The 24,188-nt window shown below is 40.4% G+C and overlaps 1 protein-coding gene and 1 long non-coding RNA gene across 4 annotated transcripts; one reads left to right on the top strand and one right to left on the bottom strand.

Annotated features, from left to right (window-relative positions):
- Window positions 1-331: 331 nt before the first annotated feature.
- Window positions 332-960, bottom strand: LOC122969717. Its single transcript, XR_006399078.1, has 2 exons — window positions 869-960; window positions 332-657 (listed from the first exon to the last, which is right to left on the bottom strand). It is a non-coding gene; the product is annotated as an uncharacterized LOC122969717 (long non-coding RNA).
- cgnb (cingulin b) lies at window positions 614-21,052 on the top strand. 3 transcript variants are annotated; one of them, XM_044335642.1, is made up of 21 exons: window positions 614-702; window positions 5,424-6,583; window positions 6,684-6,778; window positions 6,888-6,957; window positions 10,428-10,525; window positions 10,691-10,823; window positions 10,987-11,199; window positions 13,160-13,308; window positions 14,047-14,073; window positions 14,676-14,796; window positions 15,089-15,301; window positions 15,477-15,566; window positions 16,099-16,356; window positions 16,453-16,623; window positions 17,135-17,296; window positions 17,530-17,619; window positions 17,756-17,839; window positions 17,917-18,035; window positions 18,292-18,400; window positions 19,267-19,430; window positions 19,604-21,052. In XM_044335642.1, exons 2-21 carry the CDS (start codon window positions 5,453-5,455, stop codon window positions 19,734-19,736), a joined length of 3,630 nt encoding a protein of 1,209 aa, XP_044191577.1. In that variant the 5' UTR covers window positions 614-702; window positions 5,424-5,452; the 3' UTR covers window positions 19,737-21,052. The 3 variants fall into 3 exon arrangements, with proteins under 3 accessions (XP_044191577.1, XP_044191575.1, XP_044191576.1); XM_044335640.1 differs by lacking the exon at window positions 614-702 and adding an exon at window positions 893-1,220; XM_044335641.1 differs by lacking the exons at window positions 614-702; window positions 14,047-14,073 and adding an exon at window positions 893-1,220.
- Window positions 21,053-24,188: the final 3,136 nt, after the last annotated feature.

Here is a 24,188-nt window from a genome sequence, read left to right as displayed (position 1 = left end):
AATCATCTCACGACCCCTCAGATTTATCTGGTGACCCTTTGGAGGGGCCCGACCCCCAGGTTGGGAACCACTAGACTAAACTAGTTAACTGTATATAAAGTAGTTCAAACTAGCTCCACCTCCAGCAGCTACAACAGTAACATGCTGCTCTAACACTGATGCTTCAGTATTAATAAACTAATGATGTCATATATAATAATATATCAGTCAGAGGGACAAAATCACTACTTTTACTACAATACTTAAGTACATTTTGATGCTAATACTTTTACCATACTAGGTACTTTTATGTAAGTAGGGTTTTTCATGCAGGACTTCACTTTTAATGGAGTATTTTTACATTGCTTTATTGGTACTTTTACTTAGGTAAAGCATCCGAATACTTGTTCCACCTCTGGGAAACAGGTCACACACTGTTATTAACCCTCCGTGTACAGAGATGAAACTGAGGCCGCAGCAGGCGCCGCCTCTCGGGGAGCCTCCCACCAATGAAGCGGGTCCTGAGGCGGGACGATGACTATCCGACGTGCTGGCAACAGGTTGCACTGGTAGCGGGGGGAGAATTTCCCGATGTCCTCAGACTCTTCATTGATCTTCTCATCCCACCAACACTGTACAGAGCTGCTGCTGCTGCTGCTGTAAGAAGACTCGGGACTTCTGGGAAGAAGGAGGAATATTTCTAGATTTGGATCATCTTTGCAGGTGCAGTAGAATAAGTAGCCTAGTCTGAAATTAACACAGCTGCTGCCTAATTTACTGTATATCCACGCTTGTTTATTACAAGTGGGAAAAGTATATGAGCAATACTGTAAACCCCGGTTTTGCTGAGCGGGCGTTTTCCAACATTTGGATAAGCAGAGATGGACACCTGTGGCTTTGTGATTGGATTTGGCAGCCGTCTTCCCATGCTCAGCTTTCACTGCTCAACGATAATGACCGAAAACAAGCACCGGGCGGTGGGGGGAAAGCCTTTTGTTGTTCGCTTTCAGAGGTTTTAGATGCGGCTCTGTGTGCTGGTCTATAATTGGATCCGACATGCGGCGCGTAAAGAGGATATGAGAGGTTATTACAGCAGGTAAAAGCTTCAAATAGGATGCGGGTCGTCGCGAGGCAGGTGGGTCGGTTGTTTATCTTTCTTGTTGCTCGGCTCGTGGTCCCCCCAGGCGCATGTAAACAAGCCCGCTGGTTTCGACGCGCACCGATACTGACTGACCGGATAGGTGGGTGTGACGCAATTAATCCAGGAGCAGACAGGTGCAGTTCAGCTGTAATGGCTTCCTCGGACTGAAGTATCTTTATCTGACTTGTTGATATGAATTTGAAAGTGATATTATTTATTATATGAGTCGAGTTGCGTAAATAATCTCAAGTCTGCCAAGAAAACACAATGTAGTCTTTCTATTTGGCTACCTGTACATTGTTATGTCAACACGAGCAATTTCAGATAAGCTTCATGATAGTCACTCATATCCTGGCCAACACTTTAGTTTAAAGCTGATAATTCACAGCTATTGAAGCTGCTGTTGTTTTCTGCTTTTTTTTTTTTTTTTTTGCTCAGTTACATGTGAAATAAATGGCTCCAGAAATAGCCCTGACCTAAAATGTGTGCTTGGGGGCACACACTCCAAGTTCACTTTGAGGTGTTTGGGTAAACATGTACCTTTTAATGAGGGACTCCATTATCATGTTGTTTCTATTTTACACAAGGGAACCTGCCCCTAACAATAGTGGTGACAAGAATAGTTTGTCTAGTGGGGCTTTTGTTTGTACTATATCAACCCAAAACAACTTCTTAGGTATCGATGTGACATGTTTTTGGGTGTCAAATAGGGATTTTAGTGGAATTGGATGGCCATATGTCCATATTGTGATTTTCCTTTATTAAAATTCAGTTATATAAATGACTTATTTCACACCATTACAAATAAAAAAAAGTTGATTCTTTAACACATGTGATTGTTATGCTTTATCTGATCATTATTTGATTGTGCTGATATTTGATATATTTTTAGGATTTATATATCTCATCAGAAATCTTTAAGGCTGCAGGAAATTATTGTTTTCACTATCAATTAATCTATTAATAGGCTGTAAAATGTCAGAAATGGTGAAAAATGCCCATCTCAAAATCCCAGAGCTCAAGGTAACATCTTCACATTGTTGTCTTTGTCTTCTTAACAGTACAAAACCTCAAAGATATTAAATTTACAAGGATATAAAGCAGAGAAAAGCTGCAAATCTTAAAGATTTTACTTGATAAATTATCAGTTATCAAAAAGGTTGCCAATTAATTCACTGTTGATTGATTGCTCGACTAATGGTTTAAGTTCCCAGTCTTCTGAATATTTCAAGCACATTACCCAGCCCTATAGCATCAAAGTAACATGTATTCTTGTTCAGTTACCCAAGGGCATGAGAAACTGAGGGAGAAAGTTGAAGCTCAGAGCGCGGTAAGAAGCAGAGAGGGGTGCAGGAACGGGGCTAGGGGAAAATGAGAAGTGCCTGTGTGAGGAGAAAGGGAAGAGTGATGGCAGATAGGCCCGTCTGGTGACATTCCTGTCTCTGTTGACACAGCCATTCCTTGTGACAAGAGAGAGAGAGAGAGAAAGAGCATGAGAGGAGGTGAACCAGTTGTCGCCCCGCAGTGCTCGGCTACCGGTTGCTGAACGTGTGTGTATTTGCTCAAGGAACATATTTATACCTGGGGGCTTTCAGTGTGACCAGTGAGCACCTGACTGCAGTGAAAATAGACGATCATATATCCAAATTTTTAACCTACCGTTGTTTTGATGTGCAGAATTCAACATCCTGGCAAACCAGGTTACTCATTTTTATGTTAGACGAGAGAATTAATTTGTTTTTCCCCGTATTTTTAGTCTCCGGTTCGTCATCTTTTAATCAGTCTCCTCACTTTTTTATTTACTGCATATAAGGACAGTTTTCAGAACGTGTAAGGCAGCTTTTACAGTTGATGCTGCCCTAATTCTCAGTTTCCTCTTAATCTGTCCTTATTATACAAATGCAAACCACGCGCAATGCCGAGTGTAAAGGGAGCGTCTGGAATCCTAAGAATGTTTTTTAGAAGAAGACAAAGGCTGACTTTGATTCACTAATCTAACCTCGCTGCTGGTCGAGGTGCTGCGTGTTACACTTTAACCGATTGTCGGTTACATTTTAATTCCTGTGAGAGTCACATCTGGGATTGCTATAGGTGGTACAGACAAATGAAACAGGCTGGAGTCGGAGTGTGATGGCGAACTCTCAGCTCAGCAGTGCTTAAAGATGAAAATGTATGCAAGAGAAATAACATTTACTGCATGTTATGAAGCTATTATGTGATAATGTGACTGTATATTATTTAGTACTTTCTTGCCACATATAGAGCCACTGAAAGGAACGATGCTTGTTAGATCAACTACCTGCGACCGTGTGTGTGTGTGTGTTTGTGTGTGTGTATGTGCGTGCATAAGCTTGAGCTGTTGTGTGTGTGCCTGCACAGCTCAAAGTAAACAGTCTACGCCTGAGTGACTCTACTCTGAAGTCTGGTGACTGGGGAGACTCTGGCAAAGGCAGAGAGAGAGAGAGGAGGCCCATTCCTGACATAGCCCCTAGTGTTTAATGCTCCACAGAGCCTGGACAATAGGAGGAGTATTCACCTTCTCATAGTGTTCATCACCAGGCTCATTTTCAGATTATAGAAGGTGGACATGCTTAGAGTACGCTTCTTACAATATGACAGACTGGGTTGTTAAAATATAGAGCTGAAACAGTTTGAGTAATCGTTGAACGGCAACTATTTTGATCATTTTGATATTTGTGCTTGAAAAATGAGACAATTAATCATTGATGAAAATAGTAATACAATTATGTGTCTGTCGATTGATTAAGTCAAAGTCAGCCTTATTGTCAATTCTGCCATATTTACCAAATATATAGAGGAATGAAATGCCATTTCTCAGACCCTGGTGATGGCATATACAAGTATTAAACACAACAACAAAGGTTTAAAAAATACTAGAATAAAAGAAAATACTAAAAAAGAACTAAGAACTTAAATATTTACAAGTTAAGCTAAGCGGGGGGCCGGGGGGAACAATAACAAGGCATAACAACACAACACAATAACAAAAAAAACAATAATAACAAGTATAGTGCAAATAGGACAAATATAGTGACTAATCATTCAGCTCTACATAAAATATACCTCCATTTATCTCAACAGTGATATTATATAAAAGAACAAACCCTTGATTAGAGTGTACTGCTTACAATATGACTGATTGTGTTGTCTGAAACAGTTCACAATGAAGCAATTAGGGTATCAACTGAAAATTAAAGGCCACTTCTTTCATTTATTTCATTTTTCAAGCAAAAATGCTAAACTTTGCTACTTCTACCGTCTCAAATATGAGAATTTGATGTTTTTCTTTGTCGTATAGGATAGTAAAGTGGATATTTTGGGAGGTTATGTACTGATTGTTGGAAAAAACAAGGAACTTGAACATATCATCTTGGGTTCTGATACATTTTTTGTATTTTTACTAATTTCTGAACTTGGACACAACCAAGCAACTGTGAGAAAATAAGCTGCAGATGAGTCAATAATGAAAATAATTGTTAGGTGTTGCCCCATGTAAATTTAAAACAGCAATAAAGATTTGGTATCATTGAACCCAGTATTAAAAGTCTGTCAGTAAAACATGCCACTGTATCAGGGGTTTGTTTGCTACTGTGGCCATCAATAGTGACATTGAGATCTCTCTCACCCTCTCTGTTTTCCACCTGTTCAAATACATAGCAACCATTAACTCAGCTGTACTTCAGCATGCCTACTGTATTTAAATAAGAGGCAGTGTACAAATAACTGATTATTTTGTGCGAGGTGTCTCATGCATACCCTCTCGTACTCCTACTCCTTGTTTTTCCTGCTCTCTGAACACACCCACTGGAAAAAAAGTAGGCCTCAACCTGTACAAAGAGGTTCTTAGTGCCCCAGTGGCATATTTGGCATGGCATGAAAACAATGAAATCTGGTTGAGAAGGAATTTAGCCTGTAGAGCAGCAAGAGAAGATGACAGCTTCATCAAAATATACCAGTAATGTGATATTTCAGCAGAGTCAGAGTGACTCTCCCTAGGGAGAAGTGGTGAATTTACACAAAAAAACAAGGAAATAGATGTGATAAAAGTTTTTAAAAAAGCAGTGGTTGTTGTGTGTAAAGCTTGGAAGCAGCAAGAAATGAAATACAAAAACAAAAAGGACTGAAGCACATCATACTAGAACCTACAGGGTCAGTGAGAATTTAATCCTCTGCAGATTTTTAAAAAAAGGTCTTAACATCTAGACTTTCATGTTCAGTGTACTTTGCAACTTGTTCCACTGATTCACCTGATTTGCATTTCTGCTGTTCCCTGTCTGCCCAGACTGTCTGTACAGAAACCAGGAAGTCAACATGAGCACCCTCTCCACTGATAGGAAGCCACTTGTGGACTATGGCGTTCAGATCCGCTTCATCAAGGATCTCCATGACACAGGCGGAGGTTATCCTGAAAAATCCAAAGGAAACATCAGTGCAACTCCTCCCTCTAGTAAATACGGGGTGGCAGTGCGGGTTCAGGGGATCTCTGGGCAGCCTTATGTGGTCCTGAAAGATGGTGAGAAAGGTGACTCGTATGGCGTTCAGCTTAACACTCCGACCCCCAGCTCAGGGCCACCCTCACCCTACAACAGCCTCCCCAAAAGCAAAGAACCAGCAGAATTCACAAACCCCTACGGTGCTCCTATAAATACAACTCGCTCCCCTGTTTCTCCAGCAGAGGATGAGGATGGGGAGATTTTCGGGAGCCCTCTTAAAAGACCCCCGGGGGACGGGCAAGCAGGAACTCAAGGGGAGGAGGAGGGCGGGACTGGCAGAGGAGGACAGGTAGAGAGGTCAACACCTGAACCCCGACTCAAAGCAACAGCCAGTGAAGCGGAGAAAAATAAAGATCGGACTAGTAATGAGGAGTATAATGAGGCAGGGTTAAAACCAGTCAAAATAAACAGTGTGGGAGCCCAAAGGGTCAAACAAAACGGCGTGGGTTTTACTGGCTCTCTGGGACGATACAGTGGGAAAAAGCAAAGTACAGCGTCGCCTTTAGAGTCGTTCCCTGAGCCTCCAGCGTCAACTGATGAAAATCCTGCCCCAGCAATCGACACCAACTCCCTGGCTCCCATCAACAAGCTCATCAGCAAGTTCAACAGCGGAACGCCGGGCAGTGCCCCGCAGACCAGAGGCCGCCCGGGAGCAAGGCAGCGGCTCAGGTTTGACGAACGCAGGAGGTCCAGAAGTCTTGATGCCCGAAAAGATGTTCAGCCTGAGGTTTCCCTTCCCTCTCCTACCTCTCCGACTCTCAATCCCTACGCCTTTCCTCTGTCTTCTTCCTCTAATTCGTTGGCATCATCTGCCCCAGCGAGCGGTAGCCTGGGAAGGAGCCCTGCATCTGTTGTCAAGGTGACGGCACAAGAGGCCCCCAAGCCGAGCTTTAAGTCACCAGGGAAGTTTGTTGCCAAGGACACCCCTCCAGCTGTGGCAAAAAAGCCAGTAAGTGCAAGCGATGCAGAGATGATGTGCTATTTGAAGGTATTAAATTGCTTCTTTGTTTTGTGTCTGTTATCTTACCTTGCTCACTTTCTCTTTGAAGGAGATACCTCCGAGGAGTTTCAGTCAAAACAAAGAGGTTATCAGTGCGGAGGAGGCTCAAGTTAAGCAAATTGTTTCCAACTCCCTCAAAGAGAGGTAAATAAAACTACAAGCATGATACACTGATTTGCGAGAGTCATTGTTATATGAATACATACAGTATAATCAATCCAATCTAATCCTCTGTCCACTGTTTCCTCATCAGCCCCAGTGAGAATGAGGGATCCCTCAAAAGACAGGTCAACAGTGTCTATGAGACAACTGGCAGTTTAAAGGTATGACAAGACCTTAAAGCCCTAATCCTTAATCTTTTTGACCATGTAAATATGAAGAGAGATTTACTCATAAATTTTGGGAAAGAAAACATTAATAAGAGCAACGTGTTGAAAACAAGCAAGTTAATTCTTGAAGTTAATTCTTGAATTTAGGAAAAGTATGTGCTGCAAATAATGTCAACTCAAAGGTAAACTTATTAGCTTTTTCTGAACAGAACCAGCTCAGGTGTTCCACACTTTTAGTAGGTCACACAATGACACTTGAGCCACTTCCATTTATGATGAAGATGAAGAGCATGACATGTGGTTGAAAGCTCAGAAAAGGCTTGGACCTTTTGAGTTGAAAATGTTTTGTCACACATCAATAAAGCAGTTACAGTTGTTCCTCTACTGTTAGTCCTTGTGTTAAAATATTTCAATCAATTTGAGAATAATATCAAGTTCCAATCTTGTGTTTGGAATTTATATGAGGAGGTGACCTTTTTGTTTACATTTGGGTTACAGATTGTGCCTTTTTAAAGAAATGGTTTGACATTTTGATTTCTCGCTTTCTTCCTGAGAGTTAGATGAGAAGATTGATAACACTCTCATACGGTAAATATGAAGCTACAGTCAGCAACCAGTTAGCTTAGCTTAGCGCAAAGACTGGAAACAGGAAAAACAGCTAACCTGTGATAGGTATGAAACATGTCACAAGGTAACAAAATCAACCTACCAGTGCCTCTAAAGCTCAACAATTAATGACATAATATACCTTATTAGTTACTCAGCCAGGTACTTCCTTGAAGTGTACAGCAGCTGACCTCCTGTAAAACCACAACCACACATCATTTTTACACCCCAGCTTTTGTATAGATTAAACAAACAAGATATAACATGTTTATCAGTGACCTTCAGAGGTACTGGTAGTTGGATTGTTACCTTTGGATTGAGCTACGGTAGCAGTTTACCCCTGTTTCTAGTCTTTGTGTTAAGCTGAGCTAACTGGCTGCTGGTTGCAACCTGTTGAACTCTTTGAAACTGATATACAAGCTATAAGAGTAGCAGCTAGACAGTGAACGAGAATAAACTCTTTTAGATTGTATTTAAATAATATGGTTCAAACTACGAAGTTATTGATGATAGAGCAGACCTTTTATGCAAACCCTGACTTCTTTGAATATAGCTGTTAGTGTGGCTGCAGTTGAAGTAATAGTAGCAGCAGCTGCATTAAAAGTACTAGTAGTATAGTATATTTTGCAGCCATGTAACCTAAAAGCTTGCCACTTCACAGAAAGCTAAGCAGGTCTACTCTATTCGTTGTAGAAAATCTAAAATAGCACATGTTCTAATTAGGTTTTGTGGTGTGCAGGTTCAGCATGTTGATCAAACAAAAGGTTTGAGTGTCTGGTGTGTCTTCTTCTGAACCGGGCCGTTCTTGTAATGAAGCTAACAGATGGTTGGCACCCTGTCCTCTTTTCTGTTGCTGAGGATATGAAGTTTCTATTTCATCCACTTTGTCTTAGAGGATCCTCTTTTACAGGCCATAAAATATGAAAATGAAGGGGCACCTCTGCTCCTGTGTGTTCTTGTAACAACTTGTTAAAATGGATTGTGGTTTTTTTTGAGCATACGTCCTTTAAATTTGCAGCCTTTTGCATAAATCTACATAAAGACGTTATTCCTTTGTGCCCCTACCTTCTCGTATTACATGCACTTGATTATGTATGATCCCTTATTATGTACTTCTCAGTGTGTGTGTGTGACCATGACTGTCTGTGAATTATTTGCCTGTCTTGTCTCTTGGCAACAATGCACCTGCAGAGGAAAGCTGTTGAGGTCCTAGCGTGTTGAGGGTTGCAGTCATTGAGAGGCATCAATAATTAAGTTGGACTGGAACCCTGCACCAGCTGGGGGTTGGCTTGCCGGCTGAGACAGATCCTTCTCCGAGGGGTTCTTTTATACAAAGTGTTTAATATCCATAGCCATGCTCTCCATCTTAGTAAATTTAGTGGCTGATATCTCTACCAGCAGTCATCTCAGACTCTTCAGAAGCAAAAACAGCTACTGAGACGTCCACATACAGCATCAGACTGCAGGGTGAAGGGGTTTACACAGTTTTTCTGCCTAAGGCTATTTCTTCTCCAGCTCTGCCTCTAAACCAAAACATTGCTTTTGTCTGTATAAAACCAAAACATAAGATCAGTGCAGGACCAGATTAACATGTCATCAAAACAAAGACTGTTTTGGGGCATTTGTGTTATAACCAAATTGAGATTAATATAAGATTAATATACGGATAGATGCTTAGCCTTTTATTTCAAAAGGTTATTTGCATTTCGAAGTGTATTGACTCACAAGTGTAAAGTGGAGCGAGGTTGACATTCCCTCAGTACCACTAATGTATGTGGTTCTCTCTGAGTGCTTGTGGTGTGTTTTCACTGCAGTGTTACCAGTTAATGCCTGTCAATGGGATAGTGATGGAGTTCATGCACTGACACTCTGTTTGTTCCTCTGGTTAATTGAGGATCTGATGCTGGAGTGTTAGGTTACCTAAGTCTAAAGCAACTGATATATAGTATACTGTATACGGTGGTGTGCAGAGTGAACACCATGTAAATGACGAAGGACTGGAGGTTAGCAGAGGTTCATTGAGACCAATTCAGGCTTTTATGTTAGACCAGGCTTTTATTGAATCTGGTTTGCAATACATAATTATGCACATAAGGCTACAGCTGATGCAATTCATTCAAAGTGTTCAAAAGATCTCACACGTATTCTCAATTGTGTTATCTTCTGTTAATTATCTCTGTGAGGACAGAGAGAAACTGAGATGTCCCAGAACGGGATTATCTATAAACTGTCCTGCGGGGGGGAGGGGACAAGAAGAAAATGAAACAAATCTGTACAAAATATATCTTTATGATCCATCACTGATAAGTAGTAACAGAAATTCGAGGTCCCCTGAGGAGCAGAAGCCTAGCTTTGTCTCCTTCTCGCTCTTCTGTGTCTGTGTGTGCGTCCCTGTAATGAGTGTGTAGGAGGATAAGAGAGGTTTCATGGGCGAGCTGCGCTTATACCTTCTTTTCAGTGAGAGGGAGCCTTGACAAACAGCGGAGTGGTGTGGGCGACAAACGAGCCTCGGCTCCAGCTCCCCTGCAGCGTGTCAGAAAGAGTTGCTTATGTGGGGAGATCTCGTCTTTTTTGACGATGTCTGAGCACGCTGGCAGGGCCTGTTCTCCCAAAGATTTTTTGACTGTCAGAAACTAGGGCAAAGAATCCAATGCAGGGCTTTTTTTTCCTTTATGGTTCAAGATAATACAGAGTGCATAATGTATTTGCAAGGTCGACAGTGACACTCTGTTGCGATGTTTCCAGGCCTCCTTTCTTTGTCTCTGTGTTCTCTTTGTCCTCTTTCATCTGTCTCACCCTTGGTCTCTCTCATACACTTTGTGTGTGTGTGTGTGTGTGTGTGTGTATTATGTGCACAGAGGGGAGGATCTGATGGGAACCAGAAAAAGGGAAACCTTGAGGAGCTCCAGGAGAAACTCAGACTCTGCATGAAAGACTTGCAACAGGCCCATGATGAGTAAGGACGTGTGTGGATGTGGATGTGGATGTGGATGTGGATGTGGATGTATAGTATACGCACTTAACAGCCAGCATTAAGCTTCTAGTTATTGCTCCTGCAGCTTTTTTGTGAAAGGATAATTTCACTATTACCTGATTGATTGGTGTGTGTGTGTTTGTGTAGGCTAGCCGAGGAGCGTATGGCCAGAGAGGGGGCCGAGTCTCGTTTGCGCCTACAAGAAGATCAGCTAGCTGAACTTCAAGAGGAGCTGAGGAGGGTTTCAGAAAACTCACCTCACTCAGACTCACTGGAGACGGTACTGATACTCCAGGCATACACACACACACACACACACACACATATATATATATATATATATATATATATATATATATATATATATATGTATATACTGTATAAAACATCACTGCACTTCTACTCAGTTGTCTATCTGACTATCTTTGAATTTCTCTCTGCAGGATGTGATGACTCTGCAGGCAGACCTGGCCGAAGCTACCATGTTGCGTCAGCGCCAGGACGACACACTACGCCAGCGGGAGCGGGAGCTGACGGCCCTGAAGGGGGCGCTGAAGGAGGAGGTGGAGTGCCATGACAGAGAGATGGAGGCCCTGAGGGAGCAGTACAGCCAGGACATGGAGAACCTGAGAAGAACCATGGAGCAGGTCACACAGGTGAATGACACCATCCTCATCGTCAGTTCACTTCTCCATGACGTTCAGATAATCAGTCAGTTTGACACAAATAAATTATTAGACCATTTCTTGCAAAAAGAAATCAAATCAACCTGTATTTTTGAACAGATCTCACCAGAATCAAACTGTTGTGCAGTATAATGAGAAATCTGATTTTTGGATTCACCAGCAGCTCAGTAGTTTCAAGCTTAGCCTGTTAGCAAAAACTGATTAAAATGGAGATAAAGGGAATAAAAATTGTGTAGCTAAGGCAAAGAAAACCCAAGGGACATTAAAAGTGGCTCACCCAGTAGTGCATGAATAGTACACAACACGTATATTGTTTAGTAAAACTAAAAGAAATTAAATAAAATTTGCAACTTGATCAATACTATATCAAATAAATGGAGAGGTTAATCCATGTGAGTTGTGACTTTGCTTTTACCTCCTGCATAATTTTAGTCGTATTTTTGTGCATTTCCTTTGATGTAGGATAAGCATGTCCTGGTGTGTTTTTGACGCAATGTGTCCTGGAAAAGAGATTATAATCTCAATTGGAGTAACCATCTTAATAAAACAAGCATATGTTGGTTTAGTAACTCTGTCTGCACTGAACAAACACAAGTGATTCAATAAACCGGACAAAGAACAAACAGGACACTTTTAACTAAACTGAAAACTCTTGTGCATATAGAGACATACAGAACCAGTCAAAAGTTTGGACACACCTTCCCATTCACTTGAATGAGAAAGTGTGTCCAAACTTTTGACTGGTACTGTAGAGTAAACACCTCTTACACTCTAGGAAGTCTTGAAAGAACCACAAAAATCCCACGTTAGTACACGTGATCGACATTGTCAACACTGTCAAAATAAGAGGTTTTGATATTTATGTCAGAATTTATCATAAACGTTCACCCTTTTTCACATGATTATCATCATAATATTGTTTCAGTGTCAAACTAAGCCTGCAGATTACAGAATAAATAACCAGGGAGGATTTATAACCTCTTTAGTGGCTACAGCAAAACATTGCTGATGAATATCTCACTTTCTGATAACTGAAACTCTCTCTTTTTTTTTTGTTACATCATAGCCTGCTAATGAACTCTTAAGATAGAAACCGTCAGAGCATTTTGTCTCTAACAGGATCTCTTTGTACAGATACAGATATGCACTTCACTGGGAGAACAATCAGGTTGTACCTGTCAGGCACTCCTTGTGTCCTGCATGCATTATTAAGGTGATATTTAATTGTGCTTTGAAGTCGTATCTCCCTATTATACATCTAGGCTTTGTCTCGTCATTCTGTTTAATGTGTCAGCATGTAGTCAGTGTTCAAACACTTCGCCAGGGTATCAGAAGGTCAGTCTGAGCCCAGTGTGCAAAGTTAGAAAAGAGAATTTTGCTGCTTGTGATTATCATATAAAACTTTTCTAGTTTCTACTGTAGAGTTTCAGTTTGTACCAGTGGAGTATTTTTGGAGTACTGTAGGATGTGATGTCGAGGAAATTTGAATCATATATGTATCTACAGGAATAGATCATTATGCAGTAACAGCAGTGTCAGGAAAAAAGTAGCTTGCAGCCTGAGAGCAGAGAGTAAGGAGACAGGTTGACAGCTGCTTTGTGATGAGGTGATTTATTTGGGATTAAAGTAGTTGGATCGCTGTTTGTGCCAAATGTATCATGCTCCATCTTCTCTGATATTTTATGGTTTTGTTTCTTATCTAGAAGTATTCTCTAGAAAATCAAGAAACTCTGATCAAAGCAAGAAGCTGAAACATCTGTTTTTTTGCTGAAAAAGAAACTGAATTAGAAGAAAACTGGATAGATTTGGGTGTGCGAACTGCTTTTTATATGTCACCATAATGACAAAGGCATTTGAAATTCAGGAATAAACCTGTGTTATACAGTGGCTCCTATGACTCTTAATATAATTGTGTGTGTGTGTGTGACAGTCCCAGGAGCAGATCGAAGAGGAGCGGGAGAGGGTGAACGCCTCTATACTGACCCTGGAGGAAGAGCTGGACAGCTGCAGAGATCAGGGAGAGCAGTGGAAGACGCAGCTGGAAGTGACCGCGAAGGAGCTGGACAGCACCAGAGAGGAGTTAGTGTCTATGAGTCATATGTTTATATAATTATAGACCACATTTGTGAGCCTGTTCAGTCAGCATAAATCACATGATGTCACCAAAACACAGCAGTATTTAATAGTTAGTTTTTTGCAAACATGTCCATATTTACCACTATTTTACCAACATTTTGTGACTTTTTGTGTTAGATAACTGTATGAGTCAATTTGCAAGCTTGGAATTTAAAGGTTTTGCCGTCGTAGGTTTTACATTCTGTATCTTTTTCAGTGTCTAACATCAAAGAGTTCTTTTAAAAAAAAAAAGCACACAAGCACAAAGTACAACCATGAGTATGTGGATAAATTAATTATTTTAAAGATATCAGATAGAACCGTATAATTCTGAGCTCATGAGCTGAACCAAGTAGATTATAGAGCTGTACCATTGCTTTGTAACCATAAATAGGCAAATGTACACATCAGCAGTAAGGCTACAGTATCTCTTAAAACAGGCTTTGTAGTTGCAGTTGTAACATATTCCAGCCTTGGCCAAGCATCAAACACACTCTGTTGCATTAGATTTTATTTATTTATCTTTTTTTTATATAATTTTTGAATCATTAGTTCAAATAGTCTAAACTGCACATTGAAAACTGTATGTGGATGTACTGAAAATACTGTGAGAACTTTTTTTGATTCAGTCGTGCAATACGACATTTCCTCTGAGTTATTTTTTAATGCATGCACTCTTTCACTTGACTTTCCATTCGGCAGGAACGGGAAGCGCTTCAGCGGTCAAATGTGAGAGAGAGAATCAGTCTCACTGTGTTTGGTTTGAGTAGATTTAGCCTAGTTTCAAATCAGCAAATCTGAACTTGAGATATGTTCCTTGAAATTCACTTGAAAAGCTCATATATCAGAGTGGATTTTGTGTCTGATGATGTTTTGATCATTAGATTGGTGAACCCTTACTAACCATAATCCAGTGATAATGACCCAATCATGTCAATCTTTCAAACGAATCAACATTGAAAAACTGGCTTGTTTATGGTCAGTCTTTTTTGTGTTTGTTTGTTTGTCAATCATTCATTCACACATTTTGATTTTCTTATGAACATTATTGATTTTGAATACATAAGTAAGTGGTGTATCTCAATTTAGGGTAAATCAAAATCTTCAACTTAAATCAAAAGGCGAAATCTGGATGTGGTGACTTTATTTAATAGATTAAAGCAGTAGTTTCACTCCTTTGTGCTTTGTTTGGCGTTTGTCGCTGCTATCTTTGGTGTGCGCACATGTGTGTTTGTGCTCATGGTCTTGCAGTGTGTGTGCATATGTGTACTGTAGTATATAGAGCAACCGTTTCCACTGTGTGTTCTTTAAGGTCTTCTTTCTTCCTGCAGGCTGCTGAAATCTCGACAGGAGAAGGAGGAATTTGAGGGTGAGCTGAAGGATCTTCAGGATTCGCTGCTCGCCATGAAGAAAAAAATGCCTGCGTCTGATGATAACAGTGCTTTAGCAGAGGTACTTCACATGTCAGTCACGCGGCAGATTATGCTCGATGTGTGGGTGAAATGCAGGGGCTCATCTTCTCTGTTTTACAGTGTGTTTGTTTTTTTTATAATCTGTCGGGGTAGTAATGCAGCTGTGGGTTTTCCTGTAGCTGAAAATCACTTCTCACCAATTTCATTCATCTTTCATGCACACACACACACACACACACACATACCCCATACTCATATTAACACATTGTAATACGCCCTGGCACATTCCTCTTACTCACACACATTATTCATCTCTGATTACTTATCCCAAGGAGCTTCAGCGTTGCCATGACGATCTGAAGCGGGCCCGCGCCGATCTGGACAAACAAAAGAGCGAGTTAGACGCGAAGAGCACAGCACTTCAAGCCCTGAAGAAAGCAAGTGGAGAGCGGGAGGCCGAGCTGCTGTCGGAGATCAGCGGTATGAAGGAGCAGTCGCAGAAAGACAAGGCCGAGCTGGAAAAGGCGCTCGAGAAGGCAAAGGAGGTGAAGCAACATCTGGGTTCTGTGGAAAAGAAATTACACTGATGGCGTGAAAATAATAGGAACACCTCTTGCATCGCTGAAATGGATTTAATGTATAATATAAACAAGAGATTATAGTTTTTGTTTGGATAAATTTTTTTAAAAAATGAATGAATATTTCTCTTCTTTAAAACAGTCATCAGCTTCTTCAGGAAGGACAGCGGTGGACACCAACCTGGAGCTCCAGGAGGCAAACACTCGCCTCAGAGAGAGGCTGGCCCGCATGGTACTGCACAAGAGCTGTACACACAAATGCACACAAAATCATGTAAACAGCCATACTATACAAGAATAGAGCAAATGGCCTCCCACACAGGCTCTATTTTCACCTGAAGAGATGTGAAGTAAATTAGATTCAAGGAAAAACTCAAATCTGTAAGATCAGAAAATAATCCCTCTGAGATAAATTTGCACAAGATGTGCATTGTGCGGCATATGCGTTGGAACAGCAACGTATTAGATTAAATGATTGTGAGAAGAGCATAGTCGTGCAAAGGTCACTATAGGTGCAAGGATGTTAAAAAAATAACACATGACAAGAGTAAGGAGTAAACTTTGAGTTTGAATCTATGGTTTGAATGCAATGACCATGACCAATGAAGTTTAAAGAAGTGTAATCTGAACATGCACATGTCCTAATAAGATGCAAGACTCATGAATGACCTTATAAAATATACGTTGCCTACAGTAATAAAAACACACATTAGTCCACTTGCTATAAACTCATGTACATCAGTGTATATTTTTTCATTTTCCAGACGAGGCTTCACTCCAGTGTGTCCAGGAGCGCAGAAACCGAGGAAGTGGTGGAAGCCCTGGAGGATGAGAACCGCTCCCTGAAGTCTCAGCTGGAGGAGGCCAAGAGAGGATCCACCCGCCTGAGCAAAGAGAGGGACGAGCTGACCCGACGCTTGGAGGAGAGGGACCTAGAGAGAGAGGCACTACGAAGGGGCAAGAGTGACCTGGAGGAGCAGAAGAGGCTGCTGGACCGAGCTCTGGAGAAGATTAACAAAGAGGTGTGTGAGTGTGTGAGATTGACATCTCAGTTCACTGGTATGTACAGATGTTGTCATTCATCTCAATTTCTCTCCTTCTACTTCCTCCGCTGTCAGATGGAGATGATGATGGGGGACTCCCGTCAGTCAGTGGCCACCTTGCAAACACAACTTGACGAGTACAGGGAGCGCTCGAGGAAGGACTTGCTGGAGGCTCAACGCAACAACAAGGACAGGCTGGCTGAGCTGCAGAGAGCTCAGAGCAACCTCAAGGCCCAGCAGGAGGAGGTGAGAAATGTTGAAATATTAAAATAGAGAATCAGGGATGAAAGAGAAATGTAAAGCTGTTTCTGTGAGAAAACCGAGAACTTCTGAAATAAAATAAAATATTAAAAAATGTTTTTGTTCTAACAGCTGAAACCAAACTGTCAGACTGTTTTTCTTTATTTTTAAAAGACTTTTAAAGGTGTTTCAGCACTTTTTAAAGAGTATATAAGGTGATATTACAAGTGTTACTATGGGATATATTTTTGGTAATGTTTTTAGGAGTGTAGGGGAGAGAAACAAAACTGGAGATTAAAAAGTATCTTACAGGACAGAAGCTCTATGAAGATGAAAAGCTTAAAACATGCATGAAAGAATATCTTATTTTACTGTATATACTTAATGTAATTTGAGATTGTATGCAAGTTTCTCTCAGTGTGGGTTGAGGGGGATTATGAAGGCAGAAAATGCAGGACAATGAGCACAAATCTTCCCAAAAACATCATATATAATGATGCCCTGTGTTTTACTTCAGGTTTCTCGTCTGAAGAAGGAGCTACTGGTGTGCAGCGAGGAGAGAGACAGTGCCCAGTTGGAGAGAGACCTTCTTAACAACCGTCTCAAACACTTGGAGAGCGAACTAGAAACGGAGAAGAGTACCTACACTGACCGCACCAGGGAGGTCAGGGGCCTGGAGGTGAGCCTCCCGCCGGCGGAGTGGGTCAAAGGTCGAGAACTGGGGATCTAAAGATGGTGTAGGAGTAAATCAGTGATACAGTGACGTGTCAGAAAAGGGAGTTTAAGGGGAAAGAAAATGAGCTGAGGGGAGTCATGCATATAAGATATCAAGTAGCTTTGAGTACAGGCAGATTGACGAGATTAAAAGAAATATGATACAGTATGTTTTTATATTTTTGTGTGTGTTCACAGGATAAAATAAAGACACTGGAGATCGAGCTGGATGAGGAGAGAAGCAGTGTGGAGCTTCTGAATGACCGCATCACACGCAGCAGAGACCAGGTGCTAAAAACACACCCACATAAAAGTATTTGAATACACATGCAAATTAGCTGGAGGTATTCCTGTGTTATGGTAAAACTGATAAGAGCTGTTTGGTTTACTTACGCTGCCTCCTCTTTTACTTTTCTCTTCCCAGGTGGACCAGCTTCGTTCAGAGCTGATGCAGGAGCGTTCGGCGAGACATGACCTGGAGATGGACAAGAGTGCACTAGAGAGACAGGTACACACAAGTGATTTAAAACAGCTTTTTGTAAAATGTGCAGTTTGCCAACGTCACCATATCGCTCCCCCTTGCAGGTGAAGGAGCTGAAGTCTCGCGTGGCGGACATGGAGGGACAGACTCGTCCCTCAGCTGGGATCACTCTGCTAGAAAACAAAATTCAGGAGTTGGAGGAGAGGCTGCGCAGTGAGGAAAGGTATGACTGAAGACTCATGAAGAGTCAAAAAAAGAAACTATCTGTGGAGACCTACTTTATTTTAGAAGTATTCTGATGAGTCAAAGTAACAAAAATCAGCTCCCATACTCACAAAGAACACCTGGGAAGTGGAGAGAGTAAAGAAAAATTATTCTAAGGCCCATTCAGGTGAATTCCCATCTTTAAATAAAAATTATCCTTGAAGATATTTTTGTATTGTTGTTATATTGTATGAATTCTGATCTTCTGCACTCAGAGAGAAAAGCAGCATCCAGGCCTCTCAGAGACGAATGGAGAGGAAACTGAAGGAGCTGAACGCCACACTAGACCAGGAGAGAAACCAGCATGTTGAGCAGAGAGATCAGGTAAATTTTAAGATTTGCATGCTAATAATCTTTATTGTGTGTTTTAGTGGTTAGTCATGTTTAAATTATAAATACTGATAATCAAACAAAAGGAATAGTTTGACATTCTGGGAATTATACTGAGTGTGAGATGAGCAGATCAATACAACTCTCATGTTTATAATGTGAATATAAAGCTACCACTAGCAGCCAGTTAGCTTAATTTACTAGCATAAAGACCAGAAACAGTCTGTGTGCACCTCTAAAGCTCATTAATAAACATGTTGCATCTCGGTTTTGAAGCCAGGCTTGCTGTTTCCAGTCTTTATGCTAAGCTAAGCTAAGCAGCTGCTGGCTCTAGCTATATATTTTCCATACAGACATAAGAGTTCTTGGCAAAAAAGTGAATAAATGTATTACCAAAAATGTAGAACTATTCCTTCAAACGTCAGATGGGTAAAATTTTTGTCTCACGCTTCCTGACTCTGTGTTAGCACTAATTCGCTTGCCTTTCATTTTGTAGTAAGAATAATATGTAGATACTGTTGGACCTGCACCTGCCGTTTAATCATTGACAGAGTTCAAACAGACGTTAACTGCTTCTTTTACAACAAGCTAATCTCATCTGTATCCCTCCTAACCCAAACCCAACCTCACTCGGACACCAGAACGCTCCCTGACCTCTCTCCCCCCTATCATCTTCCTGCCGCCCTAGCCTTTTTTTTATGGATGTTCAACCGTCTTAGCTGCTGGCCTACAACCCTACATACCCCTCTACCCACTTTCCTGTCCACCTTCTACCCCTCCTCATCCCTCGTGGCCCACGTCTTCACCTGTGACCTCCTCTGTTCCCCTCTAACCCCCTGCCTTTCCCTCTCCATTCCCAGCTGTCTCTGCGCGTGAAGGCCTTGAAACGGCAGGTGGACGAGAGCGAGGGAGAGGTGGAGCGTCTGGAGGGGGTCCGCCGTAAGGTCCTCAGAGACTTGGAGGAGCAGCAGGAACTACAGGAGGCACTGCAGGCCAAAGTCACAGCGCTGGAGAATGAGCTAAAGTACAAAAAAGTCAACTTATTTTCACACATTTGGGAACTCTTTTGTTCCACACACAGTGTAAGATGACTTTTTATAGATATGCTCAATTTCTTCTTTCCACTAGGTGGCACTCTATAGTAACTACCTGAGTCAATGTTGTTGGATTTGCTGATGTTTTCCTGATTTTTCACAGGCGGAAGGTGCAGCAGACACATCGTGCAGCCCTGGGCTCCTCAGCTTTAAGCTCTGAGGACGAGGACGGTTTCTATGACGCAAACATCACCTCCATCCTGAACGAGAGCCACCTACAGACCACCAACTGCTAGAGGAGGACGAGGGCAAGCAGAAAAAGAGCTGCTTTTGTTTTTCAGTGCATAAACTTATAGTCAGAGGATGGTACTCAGGGCATCACGGACTCGCTTGTGTGAAGAACTCAGTTGCCATGCACTTCAAACTTGCCTTGCAGTAGTTCTCAGTTTTTTATTTTTAGCGCAGCAGTCCAACAGAGACAGGTTGTCAGGATAATTAGATTGCATCTTTGAGCCTTCAGCTGTGATTGTGATTGCTTCACTACTTTCATGTTTTATCTGTCTTTTGTTTCTCTGTTATGTTGAAGAGAAGAGGTACTATTACACTCAAATAAAAGGGTTTACTTCATGTACATGTTCAGCTTGAATCATGTTTTCAAAAGAGATTTTTACTGTGTTCATTGTATTGAGTATATTTACTGTGGTAGCAAAGGTTTATGCTCAGAGCTCATATGGTAGCGAATTATTTTTCCAGTTTAGTTCCAGTGATGCCAGAGTTACGAATATAAACCCTTTTAAAACCAAAAAATAACTAATTTTTGTTTTGTTGCGGTCTTTGTTGGTTTTATCTGTTTGCTTGCGCATGATAAGTGACATCTCTCAGTGTTGTGAGCAGCTCTAAGTGTTTCTTTGTGTATTGAAAGTGGTGTATTGTTTTACCATTTTTACCTTTTAAATGTGACAATAATAGGCCATTTAATACTGAGCCTACATTTTTACACTGTATTAGCTGTGCGTAGCTGTTACTCGAGACAATCAAATATACGTACAGTAGCACTGTGTGTCCTCACAGATTAATTTTCTCCCTTTTTCTACTTTAACAACCACATTATTTAATGTGGTTTAACATATTGCTTTGTGTTTAGCTCGGTCCGTGTGCATGTTTTCACTCAAAAGCCTTAAAAATGAGCTGTATCTCAATTTTCGCTTGATGTCGTCATTGCATATTTTCTGTTTTGTGCCTCTGCTGCTGTAATGATTTGAATAGTATTTCATATGCTTGCCTGTGCTTGCATCTATTGTACATTCCTATGGGAAGAATCGCTATAGCTTAAATTTGGAAGCATTCCACATTTCTCTTTGTTGCTCTTGGCTATGTTGCCTGTTGATTATATTCTCTCAGTGACATTTTGATGGTGTTATTACATTTTAAATATGTCACTTTTAAAGTGCAAGCAGCAATTTGAGGATGCTATTAATTTTAGGTTATGTTTATTAAGCTGCTGGTAAAATTTGACATGCGGTGCAGAGCTTTGTAAGCTTTCCCCCAAGTTTTTGACAGATATCTTAAGTAAATTTTGAAACAAGTGTACAATAAAAAGAGGTATATTATATTCTTTTCTCATTTTCTTACTTTTTTTTTTTTTTTTTTTTAACTTTTTCCAAACTAAAAGTGTGCAAGACATGTTCTAGTTTCAGTTTATTTGTTGTAACTTTTACGTATTATAATTTCTACTGTGCTGTGTGAGCCTTAAAGGAGTGCAAGTCATCCTGTGTTAAAGGGGATTTCTTGTTTTGTTCCTTTTATTTCAAAGTAGAGCTACAACAGCTATTAGTCAATTAGCTGATTGACAGAAAATTATTTACATAATCAAATAATCATTTCTGTAATTTTTCAAGCAAAAAGACGAAACAATCTCTGGTTTCAGCTTCTCAAATGTGAGGATTGAAAATCTTTTTAGGTTTTGGACTGTTGGTCAGACAAAACAAGCAAATTGAAGACATCACCACTGGCTCTGAGAAATTTTGAATGCTATTTTATAGACTAAATGAGTGATCAATTTAGAAAATAACTGGCAGATTAATTGCAAATGAAAATACTCATGTCATATTCATGTCAGTTTTGTCAGAAAAAATGCATTATATTTTAACACAAGGATGTTAGAGATCTGGGTAAAGCAGGTTGGGTTCTTGAACCTTTGCTGCCCCAGATACATTAACTTGTTTTCATATGCCTTCAACACCAACCAGATACAGTATATGAGGTCTATTCATTTTTAAAACATCTCTTCTGATCCATTAGGTTTGGTAGCCACATGAACCATCTCATCCCAGGGGTGCGGCCATTGCATTAGGCTTGGCTGCTTTGTGTACACGTCATCAGTGGCAGGCCTGAACCCAGTTTAAGAAAACTGTCTGTCCTGACCTGTGAATGTCCTGACTGATTCACCTCTCTTCACTTCATTTAACATTCCTTGATCAAAAGATAAATGCAAGACTCTATGCATCTGAAAAACTAAAAGGGTCAAATAGTCAAATAAGAAAATTTGTAAGAATTAATTCATGTTTGAGGAATCAATCGGTAACTGTCTAGTCCAGTAGAAAAGGGGTTTGGATCATCTCCTTGCTTTTCTTGTTCCAGGAGCTTCTAGGCATCACAGAATGAAATAAGAGATGGAGCTTCTTACACAGTTGTTGTTGGCCTTATATGCAAATTTTAAGAGCCCTAGCTTAGTGTGATGGGTAAGTGACAGTCAAAACCTTTCACTGTTTTAAAGTTTAAGGAACATGTCTGAAAGACATTAGATTTCAAAAGCACTGCCGTTATTATGACAGCAGACCTAACATATATGCTGGGACTTTGTATTAATTCAGAAACCAGTTTAACATATCAATCAACAATAAACCTGAGGCAAGTTCACACCTTTACAGTGATACAGAGAATACAAGATCAAGGCCGGATGCCGTCCAGCAGGTTTCACAGCGACTACCACTGCAAGCCAGTTCAGCCCACCTGATGTAGTAGAGTAATATATGGACCATATATATTTTCTTTTTTTCGAAAGGACTGAAAGTAACAGGACTGAGTTTTTAGCATAGCATTAGCAAAGACATGAAATGTAGCCACATGGCATCAATGCTATGCATGAGAAAACTAAGCACCATCAAGTGGTTTACCAAAACTGTCTTTAAAAAAAACCAAAAAACATAACATCTAATAAATAATTTAGGTAACAGGACTGAACATTGAGATTTACATTTTTCAGTTATACTTACAATATGATCAAAAATAGAGTGAGAGAAGTGATTTTTCATCTTCTTATGGCCTTCAGGAGACTCGAATCATGTTACTTCCAGTTGTGCCTTGTGAAGTGTCCCAAATTTTAGAGGGGGGGGATGTGTCAGGGTAACAGGACTGAGTGAAAACCTGAGTACATGACTAAAATGTGAATTTTAACTAACATATCATGAATTTTCCAATGATAAAATGTATTGTATGTCTAAATTTGAAATAGAGTCACACTATAATACAAAAAAATAAGATTTCTGAAGGATTCTAATCATTATATGTCAGGGTGAAGTGTAGTGTTAGAGAGTGGGGATGGGCTAAAATCCTCTTTTTTCAGTGTTCTAGGTACTTTTTAAATGATGTATCTTCAAATTGTAAAGTGCAAGACACTTGGCTTGATAATATAATGTATTATACAGATACATTTCATGCATATTTATGCATGTAATGTCCTGGGGATGAAAAAGGCACTGATTCGGCAGAATGGCCCATATACCGTAAGAAAAGGGAAGATGAAGATTTGAAAGACTCAGGCTTCATCAGTTCATCTGAAACTTAAATAGATTTTGGTAACACATTATAATCAATTGAGAGTAAATTAAATTTACAGAACAAAATTCCAAAGAGAAGAAAAAGTCAGATTTTATTGAGGAAAAAATAATTAATCTGTCTGCCGGAGTGAGAGAATACTTGACAATAGAATGAGTGTTTGATTATATCAAAATAACATGTCCTGTGTCAATATCCTGGTCTCAGATCTATATTGTCTTTCTTTGCTGCTTGTCTGAGAAGCGATAAGCAGTGTGTTTCCTTTAACTCTGGCTGAGTTTCACCCTCAGAGACAGAGAGTCTCTAATCCTTAGTTGGTTTACTGTAATTACTGAAGACATCAAGCTGTAATCACAACTCCTCCTCATTCAACTTCTCTGTCTCTCTCTACTTCTCTTCTGTCTGCCCAGGGTTGAGACTTTTCCTTTACTCTTTCATTAAATTTGCTGTTTTATTTTTCTGAAATTGGAAATATTCAGTGATCCATAAGTATAGCTTTTAATGTAATGGCTACACATTACCATCAAGAAACCTGTGAGCGTTTATCTAATCACATCCAGATTTGTCATTCAACACATGCTCAGATGACAAATGATTATGCGTGAGAAAATGAGCGGTGGCTTTTACAACTTGGGAGATTGACATTGTTCATGTTTCTAAAAGAGCCTGCTGGCTGTGAATTACAAAGACAATGCTGTACTGTTACTCTGCTCATCCATCCTGTTGTATCCTAATTTACATCTTTGAACTTGAACATAAATAGGCTTAAAGTAGTAGTTCTGGCTTTTCCAAAAGCATTTTGTATGATTTATGTCAATTCCTGTGTGACATTCAACCCTTCCGGTGCAAACATTAGGTTTAAAATAACTTCCTGGCTTCACATTGAACAACATACAAAGATGGCTACAGAT

Source organism: Thunnus albacares, chromosome 19 (assembly GCF_914725855.1).
Source record: "Thunnus albacares chromosome 19, fThuAlb1.1, whole genome shotgun sequence".
NCBI classification, from domain to species: domain Eukaryota; kingdom Metazoa; phylum Chordata; class Actinopteri; order Scombriformes; family Scombridae; genus Thunnus; species Thunnus albacares.
The sequence above is the reverse complement of the archived record's forward strand: the minus strand, read 5'-3'. Positions and strand labels throughout refer to the sequence as shown.

Excerpts from the sequence above, each read along its gene's own strand:
- cgnb (XM_044335640.1), top strand. The coding sequence starts at position 1,094 with ATGCGGGTCGTCGCGAGGCAGGTGGGTCGGTTGTTTATCTTTCTTGTT. Across the intron at positions 6,958-10,427 it reads AGACAACTGGCAGTTTAAAG|AGGGGAGGATCTGATGGGAA; the intron begins GTATGACAAGAC and ends TTATGTGCACAG. Across the intron at positions 13,309-14,046 it reads CTGGACAGCACCAGAGAGGA|GAACGGGAAGCGCTTCAGCG; the intron begins GTTAGTGTCTAT and ends TCCATTCGGCAG.